General features: G+C 38.5%; 5 protein-coding genes across 7 annotated transcripts; 4 read left to right on the top strand and 1 right to left on the bottom strand.

The window, feature by feature from the left end:
- Window positions 1–1049: 1049 nt before the first annotated feature.
- LOC106432421 (importin-4) lies at window positions 1050–6507 on the top strand. Its single transcript, XM_013873253.3, has 20 exons — window positions 1050–1424; window positions 1510–1642; window positions 1723–1859; window positions 1940–1985; window positions 2062–2274; window positions 2355–2861; window positions 2952–3086; window positions 3170–3385; window positions 3470–3559; window positions 3628–3869; window positions 3957–4045; window positions 4424–4464; window positions 4566–4596; window positions 4673–4795; window positions 4874–5088; window positions 5167–5262; window positions 5348–5460; window positions 5567–5702; window positions 5808–5912; window positions 6009–6507. The coding sequence occupies exons 1-20, from the start codon at window positions 1150–1152 to the stop codon at window positions 6207–6209; spliced, it is 3144 nt and encodes a 1047-aa protein (XP_013728707.2). The 5' UTR covers window positions 1050–1149; the 3' UTR covers window positions 6210–6507.
- Window positions 6508–6725: 218 nt separating this feature from the next.
- Window positions 6726–11007, top strand: LOC106432422 (GPCR-type G protein 2). Of its 2 annotated transcripts, XM_013873254.3 has the most exons (13): window positions 6728–7115; window positions 7246–7346; window positions 7429–7536; window positions 7867–7987; window positions 8388–8517; window positions 8765–8843; window positions 9044–9132; window positions 9299–9391; window positions 9601–9627; window positions 9721–9807; window positions 10148–10219; window positions 10413–10543; window positions 10636–11007. In XM_013873254.3, the coding sequence occupies exons 1-13, from the start codon at window positions 6901–6903 to the stop codon at window positions 10787–10789; spliced, it is 1407 nt and encodes a 468-aa protein (XP_013728708.1). In that variant the 5' UTR covers window positions 6728–6900; the 3' UTR covers window positions 10790–11007. The 2 variants fall into 2 exon arrangements, with proteins under 2 accessions (XP_022567455.1, XP_013728708.1); XM_022711734.2 differs by lacking the exon at window positions 10636–11007 and having other exon boundaries at window positions 6726–7115; window positions 10426–10518.
- Window positions 11008–11501: 494 nt separating this feature from the next.
- Window positions 11502–13983, top strand: LOC106432394. 2 transcript variants are annotated; one of them, XM_013873225.3, is made up of 4 exons: window positions 11502–11747; window positions 12378–12605; window positions 12683–12784; window positions 13087–13983. In XM_013873225.3, exons 2-4 carry the CDS (start codon window positions 12419–12421, stop codon window positions 13749–13751), a joined length of 954 nt encoding a protein of 317 aa, XP_013728679.2. In that variant the 5' UTR covers window positions 11502–11747; window positions 12378–12418; the 3' UTR covers window positions 13752–13983. The 2 variants fall into 2 exon arrangements, with proteins under 2 accessions (XP_013728679.2, XP_048600250.1); XM_048744293.1 differs by having other exon boundaries at window positions 11502–11906.
- A 198-nt stretch (window positions 13984–14181) lies between these two features.
- LOC106432395 (pentatricopeptide repeat-containing protein At1g77405) lies at window positions 14182–15835 on the bottom strand. Its single transcript, XM_013873228.3, has one exon. It carries the CDS (start codon window positions 15612–15614, stop codon window positions 14283–14285), a length of 1332 nt encoding a protein of 443 aa, XP_013728682.2. The 5' UTR covers window positions 15615–15835; the 3' UTR covers window positions 14182–14282.
- A 3523-nt stretch (window positions 15836–19358) lies between these two features.
- Window positions 19359–21087, top strand: LOC125580174 (peroxisomal trans-2-enoyl-CoA reductase-like). Its single transcript, XM_048744292.1, has 2 exons — window positions 19359–19677; window positions 19782–21087. Exon 2 carries the CDS (start codon window positions 19802–19804, stop codon window positions 20204–20206), a length of 405 nt encoding a protein of 134 aa, XP_048600249.1. The 5' UTR covers window positions 19359–19677; window positions 19782–19801; the 3' UTR covers window positions 20207–21087.
- Window positions 21088–24403: the final 3316 nt, after the last annotated feature.

Raw genomic sequence — 24403 nt, 5'->3', positions numbered from 1 at the left:
GGACTATATATTTACATGAGAATTTTAAAAATATTATTATCTTATTATTTTATCGATTTGTGTCATATTTTATACCGGCACGAGTTAGACCGACGAAATTTATTAATTTATAGAGATTATTAATTTATCGAGTATTAATTTATAGATGTTCTATTGTATCTTGTTATAACAAAAAAAAATTAAGCCATTGATCACAAAATTTTAAAGGGATTTTTAACATTTTTTGTAATTTAAAGTCATTTAAAAAAAATTCAAAATATAACATAAAAAAAAAAATCTAATTTTTATTATATAGTTAATGTGATTTTTTAATTTCTTATAATAATATAAAATTAAACAAAAATGAGAAATGATACAAAATTGTTATCAAATCATTATTATTTATAATCATTAATTTTCATATATATGTTAATAATATTAGGTAACACCATAACTTTTATTTAAGGAAAATATACACGTTTTTTTTTATATTTTGGGTTAATATAACGTTTTTTAGCAATAGATTTTGGCAATACAAATTATTCAATTGCTTCTTATGTTACCACGTAAGCCAAATTGACAACTTAATTAAGTGACACATCATTAAGTCTCTTTTGTAATTAGAACAAAATAAATGTTACAACTTTTTTAATGATTCTCAATTAATATATAGGAGATTTGTATACTTGTTATTTTAAATAGTTGCCGTTTTTGATTTGTGCACTTAATTTTTTTAATATTTAATTATATATATTTTCTATATGAAAGATTAAATATTTATTTAATCACAATTTAACCAATAAAAATAAACCGTAAAATATAAAAAGTTAATGAATATTATATTGAAAATTAAAGATGTAGTAATGTGAAAAAAAAATTCATAAATGTTGTTATTTGTGGAAATTCTTTAGTCTAGTGGTTTGATTAATGGTTAAAGAATGTTTCTACACATGAGTTTCGAGTCCAAAAAATAGAATTATGCTGATTAATGCGAGTAATCAACTTTATTACCCAACATAAGATACCGTGTCCGACCAGTAAAAACGTAAAACCAAACCAAAAGCAAAAACCCTCACATATAAAATAAAACCCTATTCGCTCGCTTTCTTACTCCCACAACTCCCGCAGCCTCTGTCTGTCTGCTTCGGGGAGAAGAAGATCAATCAAACAATGGCGCAATCTCTCGAGCTTCTGTTGATCCAATTCCTCATGCCCGACAACGACGCTCGTCGTCAAGCGGAGGATCAGATCAAGCGCCTCGCCAAGGATCCTCAGGTCGTTCCCGCCCTCGTCCAGCACCTCCGCACCGCTAAAACCCCTAACGTCCGCCAGCTCGCCGCCGTCCTCCTCCGGAAAAGGATCACCGGACATTGGGCCAAGCTTTCTCCGCAGACGAAACAGGAAGTTAAACAGTCTTTAATCGAGAGCATCACCGTAGAGAATAGGTTTCTACTTACTTCCCTCTTTTCAATTTGGGATTTTGAAAGTTTTTGTTTTTATTGATTGAATTTGTTTTTTTTGTTTAAATAGTCCACCTGTGAGGCGTGCGAGTGCCAATGTTGTGAGTGTGGTAGCGAAGTACGCTGTTCCAGCTGGAGAGTGGCCTGACTTGCTTGGCTTTCTCTTCCAGTGTAGTCAGAGTGCTCAAGAAGACCACCGTGAAGTATTCTATTGTCAGAGAGTTGTCTATTTTCTGAATGTTATGTTCACTTAGCTGAATCTTTTTGTTGTTGTTGTGTGCAGGTTGCATTGATCCTTTTCAGCTCTTTGACAGAAACTATTGGGAACTCATTTAGGCCATACTTTACTGATTTAAAAGCTCTGCTTCTCAAGTGCATGGAAGATGAAAGCAGCAGTCGTGTCAGGGTTGCTGCTCTCAAGTAATTTTACTTCCTCTGTTAATAGAGTTGTTGTTGCTCTTCTCTTTTACTTGTCCATAAAACCTTCTGCAATTTACCAGGGCGGTGGGTTCTTTTCTTGAATTCGCGAGCGACGGGGATGATGTGGTAACTCTCAGCGACTTTGGTTAATGTTTTGGTACTTTCTGTTTCGAATGTGTGTGCTTAATGTAATTTATAACAGGTCAAGTTCCGAGACTTCGTTCCCAGCATATTGAATGTATCGAGAAAATGTCTTGCATCCGGCGAGGAGGATGTTGCTATACTCGCTTTCGAAATTTTCGATGAGCTGATTGAGTCTCCCGCTACTCTTCTTGGAGATTCCGTCAAATCAATCGTGCAGTTCTCTCTTGAAGTCTCATGTAACCAAACCCTTGAAATTAGCACACGCCACCAGGTTAGAACTATTCTCTATTATGATGTTATGATTCCTTATGCCTTGGTAGCCTTACTAGTTAAACTCCATTTATTGACCAGGCAATACAAATAGTTTCATGGTTGGCAAAGTACAAAAACAACATCCTTAAGAAACATAAACTAGTCATACCAATATTGCAAGTCATGTGCCCCTTACTCGCTGAGACACCCGATCAAGATGATGACGATGATGATCTCGCTACCGATCGTGCAGCTGCTGAAGTTATCGACACGCTAGCTATGAACCTGCCGAAGCATGTGTTCCCCACTGTTTTCGAGTTTTCTTGCATGTATGGTCAGAGCACGGACCTGAAGTTTCGGGAAGCTGCTGTGACTGCTCTAGGTGTTATATCAGAGGGTTGCTTTGATCTTATGAAGGAGAAGCTGGAGCCTATTCTTAATATAGTCTTGGGAGCTTTAAGGGACCCTGAGAAAATGGTTAGAGGGGCCTCATCGTTTGCGCTAGGCCAATTCGCCGAGCATCTTCAGCCTGAGATTTTGTCGCATTATCAGAGCTTTCTTCCGTGTGTTTTGAATGCGATTGAAGATTCATCTGTTGATGTGAAGGTAAAACTTAATAGGGTTTATTATGTTTTTGCATTTTCGTGCCATTGTAACAATGAGTTTATTGGTAACGTTTCTAATTACTGTCTACAGGAGAAGTCATACTATGCTTTAGCAGCATTCTGTGAGAACATGGGAGAGGAGATTGTTGCGTTCCTTGATCCTCTGATGGGGAAGCTCATGGCAGCCCTCGAGAATAGTCCTCGTAACCTGCAAGAGACATGCATGGTACACTGACAACCTTTGTTAGAGTTTAAATAGAATTGTTTTCCGCAATATTGATTTAAGCATTGTGTGCTACTTGCTTGCAGTCTGCAATAGGGTCGGTAGCTGCAGCTGCAGAGCAAGCATTCAATCCATATGCAGGGAGGGTTTTGGAGGCGATGAAGTTCTTCATGGTGCTCACTAATGACGAGGATCTTCGTGCCCGTGCAAGGTCTACTGAGCTTGTAGGGATTGTCGCCATGTCTGTTGGGAAACAAGGGATGGAGCCGATTTTTCCACCTTTCATTGATGCCGCAATAGCAGTAATTTGCCTTACTGTTCTGCATCTTTGAACTGAATATGCCGTTTTGTGGAAGAAAGAGCTCTCACCATCGTAAAAATTTCAGGGATTTGGATTGGAGTTCAGTGAGTTGAGAGAGTATACTCATGGATTCTTCAGCAACGTAGCTGAAATATTGGATGACAGTTTTGCTCAGGTGTGGATAAGTTTCTCTCAAATAGACTTCTTAACAGCTTTGATTAAATAAAATACATTTTTACGCAGTATTTACCTCGCGTTATGCCGTTGGTATTTGCTTCTTGCAATCTTGATGATGGGTCTGCGGTCAACATTGATGAGTCGGACGAAGATGTGAACGATTTTGGTGGGGTGTCCTCTGATGATGAAGCTCATGATGAGCCGAGAATCCGGAACATAAGCGTGAGAACAGGAGTTTTGGATGAAAAGGCGGCTGCTACTCAAGCTCTTGGCCTGTTTGCACTCCGCACTAAATCTTCTTTTGCACCGTATCCTTTCAAATTTTCCTTGATGCATTTTTTTCTTTGGACGTCTTACAAGAATCCTTTTTCATGCCTCCTTGACTAACTTGTAAGCTACATCGAGGAATCATTGAAGATCATGGACAAACATTCTGGATATTTTCATGAAGATGTTCGGCTTCAAGCAATTATTGGTCTGAAACGTGAGTTTTTATATCTGTTGATTGCTTAATTTCTTGCTCCAGTGATTGTCACTGTTATTACTAGGCTGACACGGACGATCTGATCCATAACCCTTGAACCTCTTCCGTTGGAGTATTTGAATAGACATAGCTCAGTCAATGTTGCTTGCTTGATGCATCGAATCTTTTTTTTTTTTGCCAAATCATCAGCATGTCGTAGGATTAAAATCTCCTGACAGTTGAGCATATGCTTCTTTAATATCATGATCAATATGATGTTCACTCAGTTTTGTTAGAATATGCAACTCATCGGATCTGTTACTCAATTGATGAGTTGGTCTTTGTCATTTTACTTTTGAGTCTCTAAACTTATCTTTCTTTTATCTGTTGGAATTGCAGATATATTGGCCGCAGCACGTGCTATTTTCCGGACTCATAATGTAAGGGACTTGATCTTGAATATCTCTATCTTTTTCCCACTCTCTCGCCACAGCTCCCTTCTAGTTTTCCTTGTTCTGATTTTTTTTGGGTTCTTATTTAGGATGGAACTGGGAAGGCTAATGAAATTCTTGGTAATCCACATTAGACAGTACCCTTTTTTCAACAAGAACGGCTAGAAGATACTGAAATATTTTTTGTGCACCGCAGACACAGTTATGAATATTTATATCAAAACCATGGCTGATGATGACGACAAGGAGGTTGTTGCTCAGGCTTGCTTGAGCATTGCAGATATCATGAAGGATTATGGTTACGCAGCCATTCAAAATTGTGGGTGTCTATTACTTGTTTGATTCAATTTTTTAAGAACTCTTGTATACTACTGTGCTGACGACATTTTTTTCCTAGATCTATCACCCCTTGTTGATGCGACGTTGCTGCTGCTGACGGAGAAAGCAGCTTGCCAGCAAGTAGAAGACGAGAGTGATGACGATGATGATGTTGGACATGATGAAATCCTCATGGATGCAGTTTCTGACCTCCTCCCCGCCTTCGCAGAGTGTATGGGGTCTCACTTCGAACCCGTCTTTGCAAAACTCTTTGAGCCGTTGATGAAATTCGCGGTGGGTATTAGGGATTAAAGCCATAACTTCTTTCAATGAAGTTTAGGTACTTACTGCTTCACTTCTTTTGTTCTGTAGAAAGCTAGACGTCCCGACCAGGACAGGACAATGGTTGTAGCTAGTCTTGCCGAAGTTGCTCAAGACATGGGTGCTCCAATCTCTGCCTATGTCGATGTGATTTTTCCTCATCTTATGTTTTCTTTCTCGTTGCATGAGCTGTGTATTAAAACCAAACCATTTGAGAATATTGTTTTTGCAGAGGATAATGCCGTTAGTGCTCAAAGAATTGGAGTCATCTCATCCAACCAATAAAAGAAATGCAGCTTTCTGTGTCGGAGAGCTCTGCAAAAACGGGGGTGAAACTGCTCTCAAGTATCCTTTTAGTGTTACACTTCAACTATACTGAAGGCATAAAGACTTTTGTCCGTTGACTTTCATCAGCACATGCCATATTTGTCTTCCCTTGATTCTATACCAGATATTTTGCTGATGTGCTACGTGGACTTAACCCGCTTTTTGGGGAGTCAGAAACAGACCTTGGTGTTAGGGATAACGCAGCAGGTGCTACGGCGAGGATGATTCTTGTTCATCCTGAGTTAGTCCCGCTAAATCAAGTATGATCTCTGAATATACCAGTTTCTTCTATATTTTTTTTGCTTGCTTCAACCTTATGAAACACTCTACTCATTCCCTAAGCTATATATATATATATAATACAGGTACTTCCAGTTTTGTTAAGAGGTCTACCTCTAAAGGAAGATCAAGAGGAGTCCATGGCTGTATACAGCTGTATATACTCACTTGTTCTAGCATCCAATCCACAGGTATTAATTAATTTTTTCTTTCTCCATTTAATTTTTTCCTCGGATAGAGATTGCATTTGGTTGAATCCTGGTGTGTGGTTGGATGCAAAATCACAGATCATACCTCATGTACCGGACCTGGTTAGAATATTTGGGCAAGTGGTGGAGTCGCCAGTGGAGAAAGGTGAAGTGAAAGCAATAGTAGGCAGAACTTTCTCCCACCTGATGTCGGTTTATGGCGATCAGTTGCATCCATTCATAAGTGTTCTACCCGCTTCTCAAGCGAACGCTCTTGCCGCGTTTGCTTCTGCTGGTTGATTTTGAGTCCATTGTATTCTACTGTCTTCTGGTATTTTTTTTTATTTGTTTGAAATCTCTATTCTTGCTCATTTGAGTCTCAAAATCATTTTATTTCTCCAGAGTTTTGTCCTCGTTGTTTGTTTTGTTTCCATTTTTCCATTTATTTTAAGTTTTTCCAAGTGTGCAAGTTATTTTGAGTGGAGAGGGGGTGTAATGGTTATCTGTATTTTACCTTGATATGTTTTTTTTTTTGACATTGACAGTATTGTATTTTTAGCCTTTATAATGTGTTGGTAATATTATCGAGTAAAATGTACATTGCTGTTTGGCATGGCAGTGAATATTACATTATTTTCCTGAGCTAGGATTTAGTGAAATTTCATACAGTAACGTACCTGTAAGTGTAAGCAAGAAAGCAAGTTTTTATACCTCGAAGACATAAATCCAATTGTGTTAATGAACCGGAAATTGTTCACACAGATCTGGTTCCGGTACGGTTCGGTTTAGTAGTTTGTATAGGGTGAAACTCTTGGTTAATTGGATTTGGCATTTGGTGAAACTGAAGAGAAGGAAGGAACAGTTGGTTCGTCGGCGAATTCAACAAACAAGAAAGTGAGAATAAGCGGAAGGAAGCTCGAGAACTGGTTGCTGATGAGAGAAGCTTTAGTAGGGAGAGAGATCTGAGGTTAGGTTTCTTCTTCCTAAAGCGATGGGTTACGGATGGGCGATCTTCGAAGGCATCCTTGTGATGGGATCGCTGTGTCTCTTGGGATCGGCGGGTCTCTGGTTCCTCAACAGAAGGCTTTACAAGGAGTACGAAGAGAAGCGAGCCTTGGTTCAGATCATTTTCAGCATCGTCTTCGCCTTCTCCTGCAACCTCTTACAGCTCGTCCTCTTCGAGATTATCCCCGTCTTGTCCAGAGAGTAAGCTTTTAAATTAAATTGCATAGTTTAATTCTGGGCATATGATGATGAGACACATGTTAACTCTTTTTTATCATCTAGCTAGATAAAAAAGTTGAAGCCTTTGGAAACTTTCTATTGTGCATTGCAGGGCAAGGATGGTTAACTGGAAGGTGGATCTCTTTTGTTTGATTGTGCTTCTTGTTTTCATGTTACCATATTATCATTGCTATCTGATGCTTCGCAATACTGGTAAGCCCCTTCCCCTTTTGCTAGCTCTACTTTACTTGCTATTCATGTATTAGCATCGTTATTTGTTCATGTTACATTTCAGGTGTAAGAAGGAAACGTGCTGCTGTTGGGGCCTTGTTATTCTTGACAGCCTTCCTGTATGCTTTCTGGCGCATGGGTATTCATTTTCCTATGCCTTCCCAAGACAAAGGTAGGTACCCCCCTCTTTGAGTTTATGCACCACCCTCTCTCTTGTCTTGCTTCACCACTGTATAAAGCAACTCGCAACTTGATCTGGAGTTTCACATCTTATTTACATTTCTTATAAACAATAGGTAAATTATGAATGAGTGGAGTAGGGATGTGTTTTTTAAAAAGTGAAAGGAGAGTTGTGAGTCATGTGACACTGACTATGATTGCCTGACTGAAGAAAATACCTTCAAAAACAATTGCTGAATCAGTCATTCTGCCTTCTTTATGCTCGACAGTAGCTTCTACATTCTGCTTTGTTTCGATACTCAAAACTCTTTTATCTTGAAAGGTTTCTTTTCAATGCCTCAACTGATCAGCAGAATCGGGGTCATTGGTGTGACTCTCATGGCCGTGTTATCGGGTTTTGGAGCTGTAAATTTGCCCTTCAGTTATATATCGCTATTCATCAGGTATTTCCCTACATTATTCAAGTTTTCTTCTAGCTTCTGCTTTATTTCAATTGATTTTTCTGTTTAGTGTTATCTTGGCTATCATTATTTCCTTTGGTCTCACCATTAACTGTGACGAATAATTAGATAGACGGTAGACATGATTAGCACTGCATGTGTCAATTGCCACTTAGAGCAAAGTTAATTATGGAAGAAAAAGAGATGTGGACTAAAAAAACATGTTACCAAACTGCGTATCATGGGAATTTAAATACTGAAGTTCCTCAACTCTGAATGAAGCGTTTTATGTTTTGTAATGTAAATCTATCTACACAGATAGAAGTGCAGCTGGTTTTGGAAGTTTTTATTATATATATAACAGCTCGTTTTCCTGTCTCTCTTCCTCCCTGGAAACATATAGGGAGATCGAAGAATCAGAAATAAAATCGTTGGAAAGGCAACTGATGCAATCAATTGAGAGTGGCATAGCTAAGAAGAAGAAAATTATTTTATGTCAAGTGGAGGTGGAACGAAGTCAAGTATCAGAAGAGGTATGTTTCTGTCTACTATATCAGCATACTGCCATACTCCATAGAATTGTACCTTTTAAGTTTCATTTTAGTGAACATTCTGTATTAGGTTACAACTCTTATCAGATTGTATGTCACAGTGCTCATCAAATTCTGAAATGATTTTGTATCATAATAATGCTTTTTCTATACATATGTCAAAATGTTCTCTTTAGGCTAATTCTGTGACGAGTTTAGGAAGTAATCACCTGGTGTTTTTGGCTTCCAGAATCAAAAGGGTAAATCTTTCTTTAGAAGATTTGTCGGGACTGTTGTGCGGTCGGTTCAAGATGACCAAAAGGAGCAAGGTCAGTCAAAATGTTCTTAGCCTTTGTAGTTATGCCTCTGCTAAACTTTTATTCGTAAGAGTGATTTACATGTACAGTATCTTTGACTCCGTTAGGTTTTACTTATGTATAATAAACCATGTAAATTCATCTATCAGATTAAAATGTTATCTTCTTTCTTTATGCTGAAAAATTTCATTGATCATTTTTATCCTTTGCAGATATAAAACTAATGGAGGCGGAGGTGGAAGGGTTAGAAGAGCTGTCAAAGCAGCTATTCTTGGAAATTTATGAACTCCGCCAGGCAAAGGTTCCTTTCAGTACTGTACTATAATCTTTGATTTAACTACGGAATACTACTCGTTGTCATGGCAATGACATCTTTCTAAACTATCTGTTACTTAGGTTATTTACTTGGTGCTCTTGTAAAGTTGTAATACATTTTCAAGCACTTTACTACTTGGTCTCATTTGCAGGATGCTGCTGCCTTTTCTCGAACTTGGAAGGGTCATGTGCAGAATTTACTTGGCTATGCGTGTTCCATTTACTGTGTATATAAGATGTTAAAGGTAAGTTTTTTTGTCTGCATGTGAGTTCCCTTTAGTACTTTTAACACCTGTGTTATTCCACTACTATGTTAATCTCTTCGGCAGTGTAACGACAGATTCTTGGTTTATTAGATGAAAATGTCTTTGATATTTTGTTAATCTTTTCTCAATTGTAACTGTGAACAATTATTTCTAACTTCTCTGTTTTTTTTCCTTTGCTTTCTCTGCAGTCTTTACAAAGTGTCGTTTTCAAGGAGGTATTCTCAAGCTCATGTTATCTTATTCACTATGATGAATGCATCGTTATCATTATTAGTTTACGTATTTACGACGTGGAAGCTTGTTTACAGGCAGGCAACAAGGATCCTGTGACGATGATGATCAGCATATTCTTACAGTTCTTTGATATAGGAGTAGACGCGGCATTGCTCTCACAGGTTTGCCTGACTTTGTTTTTTTATGTATAGAGTAGTAAAGCCAGTGAAATGCAACAAGGGTAGATAATATTCTTTATACTTACAACGTGTCTTCTAAATGAAAAGCGAGAGGAATTATTTTTCTCAATAATAACGGTACTTACATAGAGCCTTTGATGGGATGGAGAATTTTGTCACTCGGAGTTCACAGTTTTAGTATACGTATTTTAACACTAGGTGTTGGATGACCTTCGATCTTGAAAAATGCTTATATGATTCTCAAGTTAACCTATGAATTCTTGATTGCAAAGGATAGTGCAACAACTTAGGTCTAATTCTGTCTCTTTCTTTGTAATTTCAGTATATATCCTTGTTATTTATTGGGATGTTGATCGTGATATCAGTGAGGGGGTTCTTGACGAATCTGATGAAGGTGAGTTCTGTTTTTAGCTTTTAAATTTCAACCTGATTGGAAAATTAAATGATTGGTGATAGTATGTTAACTTTACAATTTGATGAACACGACTGACAGTATAATAAAATATATATATATATATATATATATATATTTTTGTTATGAATGCTGTTTTATAAGTATTGGTGAATGACTTTGGGGATTGTTACAGTTCTTCTTTGCAGTCTCGAGGGTGGGAAGTGGATCTTCAAGCAACGTTGTGCTTTTCCTATCTGAAATCATGGGAATGTACTTTTTGTCTTCTATTCTTCTTATAAGAAAAAGCTTGAGAAATGAGTACAGGTTCGCCCGAGTTCTCTTATAACTAATCCAAAGATAACACTAGAAGCGTTAACTAGTTGCTTATCAGTGGGACGCTGTTTTGTTGGCCGCAGAGGGATAATAACAGATGTGTTAGGCGGAGATATTCAGTTTGATTTCTATCATCGATGGTTTGATGCAATCTTCGTGGCCAGCGCTTTTCTGTCTCTACTTTTGTTATCTGCGCACTACACCTCTCGTCAAATTGATAAGCACCCGATTGACTAAACAAGCAAGCAAGCAAGCAAGGGAATCATCTGTAAGTGCATCGAGAGTTTGATGATGTACATGAAAAGGTTGATACACTACTTACTATCGCGGCCAAGCATTGACTGTACATATTTGCTTTGAAAGGATTATTAGTCTCTCTCTCGAGTTGTTTTAACATCAGCGAGTGTGACTAGTTGTAAATAAATGAGATTCGATATAAACAGTTTTCTTGCCTCTTTAATCTTTCAGACATGCTTTGATTATTGTATATTAACTTATATACACGCAAACATGATCTTTCGTGCAGTACTTAAAAAGAAAAAGGGAAAAGAAAAAGAGTAAAGCTTACACAATGATTTCATGAGACATTGTCTTTTCTATTTTTGTTTGTGAGAATACTGTACTTGAGAGAAGTTGGCTCGTGTTAGGTTCAATAATCGAGGTCTAGAGACGTATATAAAAGTTTTAAAACAAGTTTATAAAAATTATCTAATAACTAAGCTTCGTTGTAAGCAACTTCAGGTTCTATCACACTCTAAAAAAAAACAATAATCAAATTAATAAACACAGTGAACAGACTATTAGCTTTGCTGTCAAAGCACTAATAAACAGTAGTAGTATGTTGATTCATTTTTTTTTTGTTTTTTTTGTCAACATTGTAGTAGTATGTTATTCTACTGGTCGTAATCTTTTATCTCAGCATTAAACCAAAATTACTAAACATTGTTTTCTCTGCATCCTCTAAATTCTGGTTTTCTTGCACTAATAGAAAAACAATTTCGATTCAAGATTGTTTTTTTTGACTAAAAAGATTCAACATTTATTAAGAAAATAAAACAAACAAAAATATATAATTGGTACGCAACAACATTTTTTGGCGGTTCACGGCGGGGTGAAAAGGTGGTTTCAACGGCGTTAAAAAAAAAAAAAAACCTCTTCTTCTACGTCGCGTTGTCTCCGGCTCAAATTTGCTCAGGTAAGCTTCAAAGACGATAGATAAATCATTATTATTCCCAGTAGTTCTATTGCAGAAGCTTTACCCTCTGATAAGTCTTGGATCTACCTCCTCATTTCGGAACATCGGCTCGGCTGTATTAACAACCATTTCCGATTGTTGTCGTCGGATTGTTCTTGGGTATTTTGAATAAGCCTTTTCTGATAACGAATTGATTGCCGTTATCGGTTGTTTAGGGTTTAGCTTATGTAAATATTAATCGCATCTGTTCAGTACCCAACATCATGTGTATTTGTACTTTTTTTTTTGTTCTGAATCAGATACCTTTTTTTTTTTTTTTTGGTTATAGAGATGTCTAAGTATGAACCCGTGACATGAACTGTAGAGAAAAAAAAGGCTGCAAAAGAAACTGTTTTTTTATTTTATTTAGAGCTATCTATAGTTCTACCATTCAGTTCCAATTGAATGGTACACTTTCTCAGAAGTAGTTCGTCTTTGTTGTAAAGCTTCTCATCAACTTTGTTCTTCTCATTCTTGTTATGTTTTCCTCTAACTGTCCTATTGAGATTGTGGCTACCTCTCGAGTGTTATACTATTTTGGAGGAAGCTGGTTGTTTGTTTAATGATATATCCTTACATCTAATTTGTTAGGTTAAGCTTGGATGACAGAGACACTTTGACTTTCTCTTACGATGAGTACACGACGAAATGGCATTTCCAGACATCAGCGGGTTGACAACTCCCGTGGTGAAGGAGGGCCGAACTGGATCTTAATTGCTGGGGGAGCCTTGTTGAGCACATTGTCTATACGCTTTGGGTACAAGTTAACGCAGTTTGTTGACTCTAAACCTCATCCGGATGCTACTGCTGGATTAAAACGTACTTGTATCACTTCCCTGCTCTTACATGAGGATTTAGGTTTTATTTTCTATCTTATTGGATTGGTTGTTATGCAGCCAATGGAACATCTGATAGAGGAAAATCTCGAGGATGCTGTTTGCATTCTGGCTCATCTTCTTGTGAAAGGAATAAGGATTGTTGCTTCCACACCAGTCCAGGTTAGAGTTTGTGCGTTTATTCAACTCTAACAGCTGAATGTTCTTGTTCTTATTTTAACTTCGCGTAAACTCTTGCTGTGTTTGCTTTCGCGGTTATCTTGGAAGTGAAAATAGATTTACAAGGTGCTGTAAACTAGTTGAAAGAATATGGACTTGGTTCTGAATAATTTTGTAGACACAATTTCATAAAAGATGAATTTATAGCCCAATATGGGTTCATATTTGAAGTAGCTACTTGCATGAATGAGCTGGAAACTATGTTTTGTGTTCTTTCTCAGAGCTTGGCTTTCTTTTTTATACAGGAACTGAGAATGTAGAGGGAGAGCAAATGGTGGCTCCCAGTGATTCGCTGCCTCTTGTGACAGTTCCTGCTCCATCATACATCAAAGAGAATGGAGTCGGGTGGGCTGATCACATGAAATCATACAATCATCAGTCGACCTGCTCAGATTCTCCTTGTGTATCTGAATCAGGGTCAGACATATTCAGCAAGCGTGAAGTAATCCAGAAACTGAGGCAACAGCTGAAGAGACGAGATGACATGATACTTGAAATGCAGGAACAGATTATAGAGCTACAAAACTCGCTGAACTCGCAGATGTCACACTCTAGCCATCTCCAAGCTCAACTAGACGCGACAAACAGGGATCTGTATGAATCAGAGAGGGAAGTTCAGAGACTGAGAAAGGCAATCGCTGATCACTGCGTTGGACAGGCAGGTAGCAACGGTTGGAACGGGGAAGCAAACGGGTTTATGGACAGTGAAAGCAACTACGAATCGCCGGAAAAGGGATCAAAGGATGGAGAGAGAGTAGATATGTTGAGGAAGGAAGTGGGTGAGCTTAAAGAGGTGATAGATGGGAAAGAGTATCTACTTAGAAGCTATAAGGAGCAGAAGATTGAGCTTTCAGAGAAGGTGAGAGAGCTGCAGAAGAGATTGGACTCGCAGCTCCCAAACATTTTGTAGGTTGGAAAGTTTAGGCATTGTGCATTCTTTACTATCTTTTCTTCTCTAGGAGAAGCAACAAAACATGAATCATTGCTCTCTCTCTGGGAAAACAACCTCTTCTGAATACAATTTGTTTTGGTGTATAAGCTTCGGCTTTGAATGCCTTGATGTCTCATTTCTGATTGATCCTTTTGTTTTTTTTTTAAATCATCTCGGTGAAGCGAATATATGAAAATGTGCAAGTTCTACACTTTGGTGTCTTCAAGGCTTATAAAATTGATCAAGTGTTGTTTTTCAATAATGGGCACTTTTATTAGTCAAGTGTTGTTTTCCTAATGAAGAAAGCGTTAGAGAAGAGATGGATCAAGTTAACTAATCATAATGATCACATAGATCAAGCATATACGGAGCTGGCAGTTAGAGCTCAATGCTCATGACATTGCAACTCTTTAGTATTGATTTCTCTTACCTTTCTTATCATGAACAAGTAACAAAAGTATTCATGAAGTATTACAATATAGCACAATACAAGGTTTGAGCAGGAAATATTCATTTATCATGGACCACCTCTTTTCTAGCCATGACAGGTTTGATCTTCATGACTCTTCTACATCTCTGGTCTATACCTTGTCTCATTCTCTTATGCACCTCTTCATCAAGTGTACCCACCATTCCTTCTGAGGTCAGAGCATCCAACACCAACTTATAAGTATACTCTCTAGGAACCAACCCGGCCTCCACCATCTCCACCACCAAATCCCGAGCCTCAGCCACTCTCCTGGTCTCAACAAGAGCGTGTATCAGCGGCGTGTACGTGCTTGAACCAGCTACACCGTGACCCATCTTCTCCATCATCCTCATCATCTCGATCCCACGTTCTATCTCATTGGTCACACTGTAATATCTTATAAAAGAATTATACGTCACCTGGTTCGGTACGCACTCTCTCTTCTTCATATCTTCAAACAGCTCCAAAGCCCGACCAATCCTGTTGGTTTTGCAGCATCCATCGATCAAGCAATTGTAAGTAACCACATCAGGTGCAAACCCTCTGAACAGCATCTCCCTAAACATTCGGTTAGCTTCCCACATCCTCCTCCTTATCGCCTTCCTGCATCCGGTCTGCATCCCATATCTACAGTACGCGCTTATCAAAATGGTGTAAGTATACGCATCCGGCGGGTATCGAAACCCCGGCAACTGCATCTGATCCAACAGAAACCGAGCTTTCTTGAAGTTCCCTACTCCGCAAAGAGCGTTGATGATTGTATTGTAAGCGTAAACATCGGGTTTGCAGTGATACTCTTTCATCCTGTAAAACGTAGCCAATGCCTCTTTCACAAAACCTTCTTCTCCTAGGCATTTCATCAAACACGTTATAGACGATGTGGTCACCACGCTTCCTCCGTTCTCACGTCGCGAGACTTGCCGGAGAAAGTCCCAGAGACCTTTGAAGTCGTTTCCTTTGGCGAACAAGCATGCCATTTCTCTGCAAGTGATCTCGTTATGTTCGAAACCGAAGTGTGTCTCGATCCAAAAGAAGAACTCCGTTGCTTTGTGCAAACCGAGAGATACTTTCTTCGGATCTATATACGCGCCGGGACCTAGAACTAGGACTTCAAGACGGCGTCGTGCTGATTCTTCACGGAGGTTTCTCTGTTTTAACGGCGACCGGTGACGGAAACCCTTTTGCCGGCCGATGGAACGTGGGGACATGAAGAAGAATCTGGGGATGGAGCGGAGGATATTGGAGACGAGCTGATGAGTCCATGGACTTGCCACTGTTGAAGAGGCGAGGACGGCGTCGAATGGACGGTTCTGGATCATGGCGGCGGCGAGCTGATCAATGATTCGGTTGCTTAACGGTTGTGACGGTTTCATTGCGTTAAATTCGAATTTTGTTACCAGTACAAATAAATACAAAGCCAGGTTGAACAAAAAAAAACAAAATACAAAGCCTAAACGTTTTATAAATTACAGATTCGGCCCTTTACTTATGATTAGAATTACAGCATCTCCCTTTTCAAAAGATAATTATTTCACTTTCACTCCTTCAATTCTTTCCTCCCTCACTCAGAAAACTTTTAGAGTGATTGGATTTGTCGTTTGGATACCACAATCCAACATATAAATAGCGAATTCTGTTGATAAGATTTATGACCTTACATTTTAAGATATTACATTATAGTCCAAATTTGATTAGTATTCCTATGGCTGGCCAAAAAATCCGGATCCGAAAAATCGAACCGAAGAAACTAGTACCAAATCCAAACCGAAATATATTAAATATCTGAACGGATCTAAAATTTTGGTATTTAAAGAATCAAAACTGAACCCGATCTGAACCAAAATATTTTGGGTACCCGAATGTATCTGAAATAGATTTATAAACCTATATATTAATTATTTTTTAGATTTAATGTATATTAAAAAACATCCAAAAATATTTGATACTTTTAACTTATCCAAAATACTTGAAAATATTTACAAAAAAATCAAAAGTAAATGTTCAAAATGCCAAAAATACTTAAAATATTTATTTATTATCTATCCAAATATTCAAACCAAACCAATTTATATGTTAAGTTTAGGTATTTTGACATATGTTATTCAAACTTATATGTAATATATTATTTTGTTTATAGTTTTGAGTAATTTAAAATAAATAATGAATTTTAAAATTTTTAAAATAATTTAAATGGGTTATCCAAACCCGCAAAGATCTGAACTGAACCCATAACGAAATTTAGAAATATTCGAATGGGGCTAAAATCTTTGACTCCAAAAATCGAAAACCCGAATAGACCCGAACCGGACCTGAATGGGTACCAGAACGTCCACCCCTAAGTATTCTGTTGGTTGGATGGCTAAAGAACCAATCTCGACCCATTTAACTTAAATGTCTTCAAAAAGGCCCAAACCCGGCCATTCGGCGGTGATATATGGTGTTTTTGGTATCTTGTATATATGTTTTCTAATTGGTTTTCAAGTCTTTATCGAGTCTTCCTAGTCGTTTTCGAGTCATTACAGGTATGTACTTTCATTGGATGGGAGATAGACCAATTTTGGGAAAAGAGGAGAAAATAGTGTAGTTTGGAGTTTTTCACGCAGAGCAGTCTAATTGATTGTTCCTGATCGAGCAGAGCACTCGAAATGCATGTTCCCGCGACAGAGATTTTTATGGAAACTTCTAATATTTCGGGATTTGCTCTAGTCATCCCAATTTTCTCTCCAGCAGCCGCCAAAGATCTGCAATATATATTTTCTTATTCTCTATTATTTAAAACACGAAACCATTGGAGACTTTTGTACTTGAAAATTTGCTACCTTGAAAGGGAGAAGACTTCATGTCTCTCGTCTTGAGAAGATTCGTGAACGTTGTCTTATTTATTTATTTATTCAATATGTTTTCTTCATCAATTTTCTCTGTGATTTATTTGTTCATGGTTGAGTAGTCCACTTGCTTAATCTAGGGTGTTAGGTTGTTAGATACGTGAGCTAAAGATTAATAAGTTATAAACCGATTGTCTTCATTCATTACCGTTCATATTGCTTGCATTAAACTGGCTGCTTAATGTTAGATCTTAGGTTTAACCTGTTCATTAAACGTATAATAGGTTGCTAGATCTGCTATGAATGAGCATCGCATCCCTAAACAACGAAAGTAGATATTAGGGTGTTTTTTGAACATATCGGAATTGGTCTCTATTGCTTGTTGTCGCGTCTTGATCCAAACATAAAGACCCACTGCAGGGCGGGTTAATCAGCGGGCCTCGCGGGCATAACAACAATGGTATTGGCCAAAGCGGGTTGGACCAAAGCGGGAGGACAATTGGGATGGCCCGCTTGACTTTTTCATTACGTCTATTTGGTGACACCTACAAAGAGCCTTAGAGCAAACCGATGATGACGATGGCTATTTCTCATCTCTGCTTCTCGTTTCCCCAAACCAGTGACCAGATCTCATTCACTTCGGTCATGCCTCGTCTGTTTCGCTTTCGATCAAGGAATTGTCTCTTCTCTTCAAGCTTTGTAATGTTTGACCAAAACTCAGTCACTTTTTTTGTAACTCATCGTAGGGAAAAAATGTTTCTTTTTTTTTAAGTGAGTGTGGGTGGAGACAAGAAGTGTACATTAGACTTGTTTTTGTTGTTGTTTTCTGGAAATTTAATCATCATTGAGTTGTCTTAACATTCCTTTTATTTACTGTCTTTCCTTGGTGGACCATCATAATTGTCAACGGGTTGAAGTGTGGTAGCTGATATAATATCGAGATGAACCTCCAACTCGCTGGTGTGAGAGAACATATGGAACCTTATATGGAATGCAGCTTTATTCAAGTGTAGTTTAAGTGTCTTGTTAATCTTTTGGAAGAGTTGTTAAAGTTATTAACAGACTGTGAATGTAATGCTTCTATATACGTGTTTAAGAGATCTATAGTTAATATTGATATGTACCTCCAACTCGCTAGTGAGAGAACTTGTGGAACCTTATATATCCAATGCATTCTCCTTGAGTCGGGTGGGCTGAACACATGAAATCATACAATCATCATTCTTCAAGTGTAGTTTAAGTCTTACTGTCTTAATCTTTGGAAGAGTTGATAAAGTTACTAATATCCTGTGATACTAATGCATTTATATAGGTGTTTGTGTTAGAGTCAGTTTATATTAAGTGTTGGGTTTCTAATTTCTAGAGAATATATTGAACATTACATAGTGCTTACCTTGGAAGATGCTTACTATCATGGGCAGAATAACTCACCGGAAGTTCATTGTTGCAGCGTTACACCAAAAGACATGCATGGAGCACATGACTCCTTTGATTTAGCTGTGGCAAACATTGCTTATCATGTCTATTCTCTAGGGGAAGGGTAAAAATAAGTTGCTTGCTGATTCACTTACTTCATCTCTATTTGATTATTATCTCCGTTCTCTAGGGGAAGGGTAAAAGTATACGGGACATCTCATTTGTTAAGAAACTTGAGAAACAAGCAAGATGTTGCTATGTTTCTTGAGATGACAAGATTTTAGATTTCCACATAATTTACATCACATATATACACTATTGTGCCATATTTTATTTTTTGAACTAGTGCCAAATACAGCGAGAACCATGAACCAATATAATGTTGTTGTGTTATGGGCCGAGCATCATTGTGTTTTACTGATTCATTGAGAGACTTATGTTGTGCTCTCATCTCTATTGGTCTCTTCTTCTTGCAGGTGCTATGCGCAAGTGTTGATGAAGATCAGAGTCTCACGGGCAAGTACCACCAAGGTTTGAGCAAGTTACGGGTCAGGATTGGGCAGCACTTCTAGGGACTGCGTCCCGCGCGGATCTGTACCACCAAGACCCGCATTGAAATTGAACGTGTACCACAGCGAGGCGGGACTAGGCGGGGCGGTACAATCCAATTACCACAAGAATAATACTTATAAACGTTAATAAATAGAATTTTGGATCCTCGTATTTTTTTATTATTATCTGACTAGTCTCTAAGAGCATCATTATCCCTGTATTTTAAGGGGGTTCTTAAGCATTATTAGGATTAAATGAAAAGAAAAAACAGCAATTAAAAGAAGAGACGTATCTTAAATAGGCAATGGAAGAAACGTATCTTGAAGACACGTGTTGGCAGATCACTTTCTCCTTTCTTTCGTTCGTGCTCTGTCTCTCTCTCGCTCACAATCTCCGACCCGAGAAATCGAGGAAGAAGCGGCAGAGATCGCAACCCGCCGCCGGAAGAAAGGTTCGTCAGTGAAGGATGATCCCAACCAGTCGTCTAATCCTTCATCTCTGCCTCCTCCTTCGCCGATCAACGCAGGAGAATCGGTCGTGGCGGGTACGACGGGGAAGGCGAAGAAGAAAGCCGGAGGAGCGAGGGATTTGAGGATTCTCAGCCCTGTCTTGTGGAGTGCGATAAGAGCACAATCATCAAACTGTGAGATACATCTTTTCTCTCCAAATCACGTACATTGATTTTGTCTTTAATATATGGCTTGTGTAATTTTTTTGATCGTGTGATTTATGGTCCATCTGAAGCAGGTGTTGACGAAGTTGGAGCCATGGCTGACCTCAAAGACAAAGTGGTTCTTGTGACAGGAGCTTCCTCTGGTATAGGAAAAGAGATCTGTCTTGATTTGGTCAAAGCTGGCTGTAAGATTATCACAGCAGCACATCGTGTCGACCGCCTCAACTCTCTCTGCTCCAACATCAACAGCTTCGGTTCAACTGGAACCCAAGCCACAGCTCTCGAGCTAAACGTCGCATCGGTGCAGCCACCATTCGAAAAGCGGTTAAGGAAGCTTGGGAAGTATTTGGCCTATCTTCAGTCTGATGTTGGCCTTATCATTACTTTAGTACATTGTGAAACATTGTTTCATTTAAAGAAGTTGGCAAGGAATCTCATTGGGTTTGTTACTTCCAGATTCTACTACGGGCATATCACAATCATCTGTTTCCTCAAGTAAGGTATCTTACCTCCTGCCTTTGTGTGGCTAACTCTGATAGGTTATAGTTTTCACGGAAACATGAATTGCTGAAGTTATAGAGTTGATTTGGTGAGAAATAAAAATGGTGTTTGAATCATTTGATCACACTGTGGCGTGGAGGAGTTGAGAAGTAAATCGTTTTTCTCCTTGGCAAATTTTTTTTTTTTTTAAGAACCGCTAAATAAGAGACTTGCAATGGAGCATGTAAATTTTCAGGTTTTTTAATCCAGTCTCTTAGTTCACTTTTACAATTAAAAAATATTAAAAAAAAAATAAGAGACCCATTTAGGGTCTCTAGGATAATGGTGCTCTAAACGTTATTACCGTAAAACCTCATCAGTCGTCATGATTATTTCTTCTTTTAGGAAAAAAAAAAGTATTTGTATAACAGTCAGCATATACACTTCACTGTTGTTAGTTTGGTTTCATAAAAGAAAATAATTTTTTATGTTTTACTAAAGTGAATAGCATCAGGCAGCGTGCACTAGTGACCAATGGTCAGTAACATTAATGTTTTCCAAAACTGACTGCAATTTTTATATTGTTGATTAAATGATTTTCCTGGTTTCAATGTTTCGCTATAGAAACATCAAACATTCAAAACTTTAGTGCTTGCAAATTATAATTTGCTCATAAAAAAAGACACATTATTATCATTGTTTTTATAAAAACATAAGTTCGGCATGCCATAACCATATCCGATAATTTAACAAGACGTTGATAAAAGTATTGAAGTTTAACTTAAAAATAAACAAACAAGACATGAAAATAAACAAACCATTCAACATAAGAAATGGCCCTTTAGAGAACAAGACCACTGCGGAGGTCCATGTACCCTCCTTCAATCATCGGCTTTTTTGACTGCAAAGTAGCACCAACAATAATCAGTAAAAAAAAAAATGTCTCTCTGAAATAAGATTTAAATCTATTTGTTTTTCTGTAATTAAAAGAGAAACTTGCCTCCGATTGCTCCTTCGCCTTAGTATTCTTTGGAAGGGAAGACTCGAATTCTTTTTCAACCTCCATTCTTTTTCCCTGAAAATAAAAAAAGGGAGCCGTATATTACACAGTATTTTGGAGTCATATATAGTTTTTGTGGTAAAATAAGAAAAAACTTGCCTTCTTCGTCTTAGAAGTAGAATTATTTGGAGGGGAAGAAACAACTTTTTGAAACTTCAACATTTCTGCCTGTACCACAAACAATAATACGTAAATCAAAATGAGGCAGAATGTTTCACAACATCAGTAGTTTCTATTATTTATGTGTTTAATGTAAATAAAAATAGAACATTTTGTTTCATTAAAAAAAGAAAAAACTTGCCTTAGATTGCGTCTTCAAGGCGGTACAACGCTTATATAAACGATTAAAGGAGGATTGTTTTGACCTCAATTGATCAAGATAAGGCTGTAAATTTCACAAGATACGGAACTAACCAATCAGCAGATAATAATTTATCAAAAAAAGAAAAAAAAAAAATTAAACTAAGAAAAAACTTGCCTCTGAGAGCTTAGCCGCCTCTAATTCTTTAAGAGCCAGCTTAAACCTGGTATCCCTGCCACAATTGATAATTTGTGGGATTATGAGAGCTTCTAAGTGTTTTAACCGTGATGAAGCACATGAACAAAGTAAAAAGGAGTGAAGTAACCGTAAGTATTTGAGAGAGAAGAGAAATTTGAGAATTTAAGAGAATGAGAGGATTTGTGAGATTGAGAGAATGAAAGAAATGTTTGTATTGAATTGTATGTTTAATTGTGTAACATACATGATGTATTTAAAGGAAACAAAAGCAATAAGCACTCAATGGTGGAAGAATAAATAACTAGTAGTGGACTAGCCACTCCTCCCCATTTGGTAAGTGATATGACCACTCCTCCCACTTCCTCCACTAACTAGTAGTGGACTAGCCATTCCTCCCCATTTGGTAAGTGATATGGCCACTTCTCCCACTTCCTCCACTAACTAGTAGTGGACTAGCCATTCATCCCCATTTGGTAAGTGATATGGTCATTTCTCCCACTTCTTCCACTACTTCCCTTTGTTTAATTCTTCATGTCAACACTCTCCCTCAAGCTTGACAGTAGTGAGTGTCAAGCTTGGAAAGCCATGAAGTATTCCCTCATTAAAACCTTTTCTTGGAAAAACCACTTGGGATAAAAACCAAGCAAAGGAAAAAGAGTAGAATACTCCACGGTGAGGAGATCATTGACATGGAAGGTTTATGAGTCCAAGTCTTGGAAGAATGGACTCACAAACTTTGCTACTGGCCGCCTTGGTGAAGATGTCAGCCAGCTGATCCGCACTTCTTGTATAACATGGGAGAATCACTTGCTGCTCCACTGCTTGTCTGACCTTGTGGCAGTCTACTTCTATGTGCTTTGTCCTTTCATGAAAGACTGAGTTGGATGCAATGTGTATTGCGGCTTGGTTGTCACAGTGCATGGTCATGGGAGAGGTGATCTCAATTCCCAAGTCGCCTAAAAGCCCCTTTATCCAGATAAGCTCACTGGTTAGCTTCCTCATTGATCTGTACTCTGCTTCTGCGCTTGAACAAGATACTACTTTCTGTTTCTTGCTCTTCCAAGTGACAAGATTCCCTCCAATGAATGTACAATAACCGGTGGTTGACCTTCTGTCTACTCTATCTCCAGCCCAATCTGCATCACAGTATCCTATCACCTCAGTGTTCTTGTTGCAAGCCATCCATACACCTTGTCCTGGCGCTTCTCTTAAGTATCTTAGAATCCTCTCCACCATGTTCCAGTGATGAACCTTGGGAGTTTGCATGTGCTGGCTCACTTGATTAACTGCGAAACACACATCTGGCCGAGTGATGGTTAGATAGATCAGCTTCCCAACCATCCGTCTATACTGCTTGACATCTTCAAATGGAGTGTCTTCATACTCCCCCTCTCGCAATACCTTGTAACCTTCTTCAAGTGGTGTCTTGGCATGTCTTCCTCCAAGATCTCCTGCCTCCTTTAATATGTCCAGGGTATACTTTCTTTGGGACATGAATAATCCTTCCTTTGATCTGCACATCTCAATGCCAAGGAAGTACTTCAGTTCTCCCAGGTCTTTGATGTCAAATGCGGCCTTGAGAAATGTCTTGGTTAAACTGATCCCCTCCTTGTCACTACCCGTGATGATGATGTCATCCACATAGACTAGAATTACCGTAATTCCTTGCTTGCTGGTGAGAGTGAAGAGTGTGTGATCCGCTTGAGACTTCACAAATCCCCTTCCATTCAATGTAGTGCTTAGCTTGTGGTACCAAGCTCTTGGTGATTGCTTCAAGCCATAGATTGCCTTTCTGAGTCTAAGAACATTCCCTGGTTTCACCATTTCTTCCATCCCCGGAGGTGGTTTCATATACACTTCATCTTCTAGTTCTCCTTGCAGGAAAGCATTCTTCACATCCATTTGCCAAAGGTCCCATTCTAGGTTCACTGCTAATGAGAGTAGAATCCGGATTGTATGAAGCTTGGCCACTGGTGCAAAGGTGTCTAGATAGTCCTCTCCATACACTTGTGTGTATCCTCTTGCCACCAGTCTGGTCTTCTTTCTTTCTGGCTTCCCATTTGCAAGATACTTAATGGTATGTATGAGTCTGCTGGTCACGGCTTTCTTCCCTTTTGGAAGTTCTGTCTCATACCAGGTGTTGTTCTTCTCCATGGCCCTCATTTCATCATCCACCGATATCCTCCATTCATCATCTTCCATAGCTTCTGCATATGTTCTTGGTATCCATTCCAGGTCCAATGAACTCATAAAGACTTGATGTTCTTCTGGATAGTGAGCTAGGGAGCATAATCCACTTTCTGGATGTGCCACAGCTTGAGCATTGTAGTAAACAAAATCATTTTTAACCCAATCTGAGGCTGGTCTTCTGATCCTTGTACTTCTCCTTAGGACTTGTGTCTGCTCAGGTTCATTACTGCTGCTTGGTTCTCCTTCTTGAGCTTCAGTGTCTGGTTGTCCCATCTCATCTTGATCATGAGATAATACTGGGTTTTCTTCAGGTTGAGCTTGCGCCGGTTGATCTTCATTCCCCCCTTCATGGTCAGGATGAGAGTCTTCAGTGTTATGAACCATGGTCTCTTTATAAGGAGTAGTGTCCCGGCCTTTCTCTGGTTCCTTTTCTAGGTTAATGCCGAGTCTTTCCATAAGAATCTTCA

This window comes from Brassica napus, chromosome C1, assembly GCF_020379485.1.
Source record: "Brassica napus cultivar Da-Ae chromosome C1, Da-Ae, whole genome shotgun sequence".
Taxonomy (NCBI): Eukaryota; Viridiplantae; Streptophyta; class Magnoliopsida; order Brassicales; family Brassicaceae; genus Brassica; species Brassica napus.
Note: the sequence above shows the minus strand (reverse complement) of the source record. Positions and strands in the feature narration are given on the sequence as shown.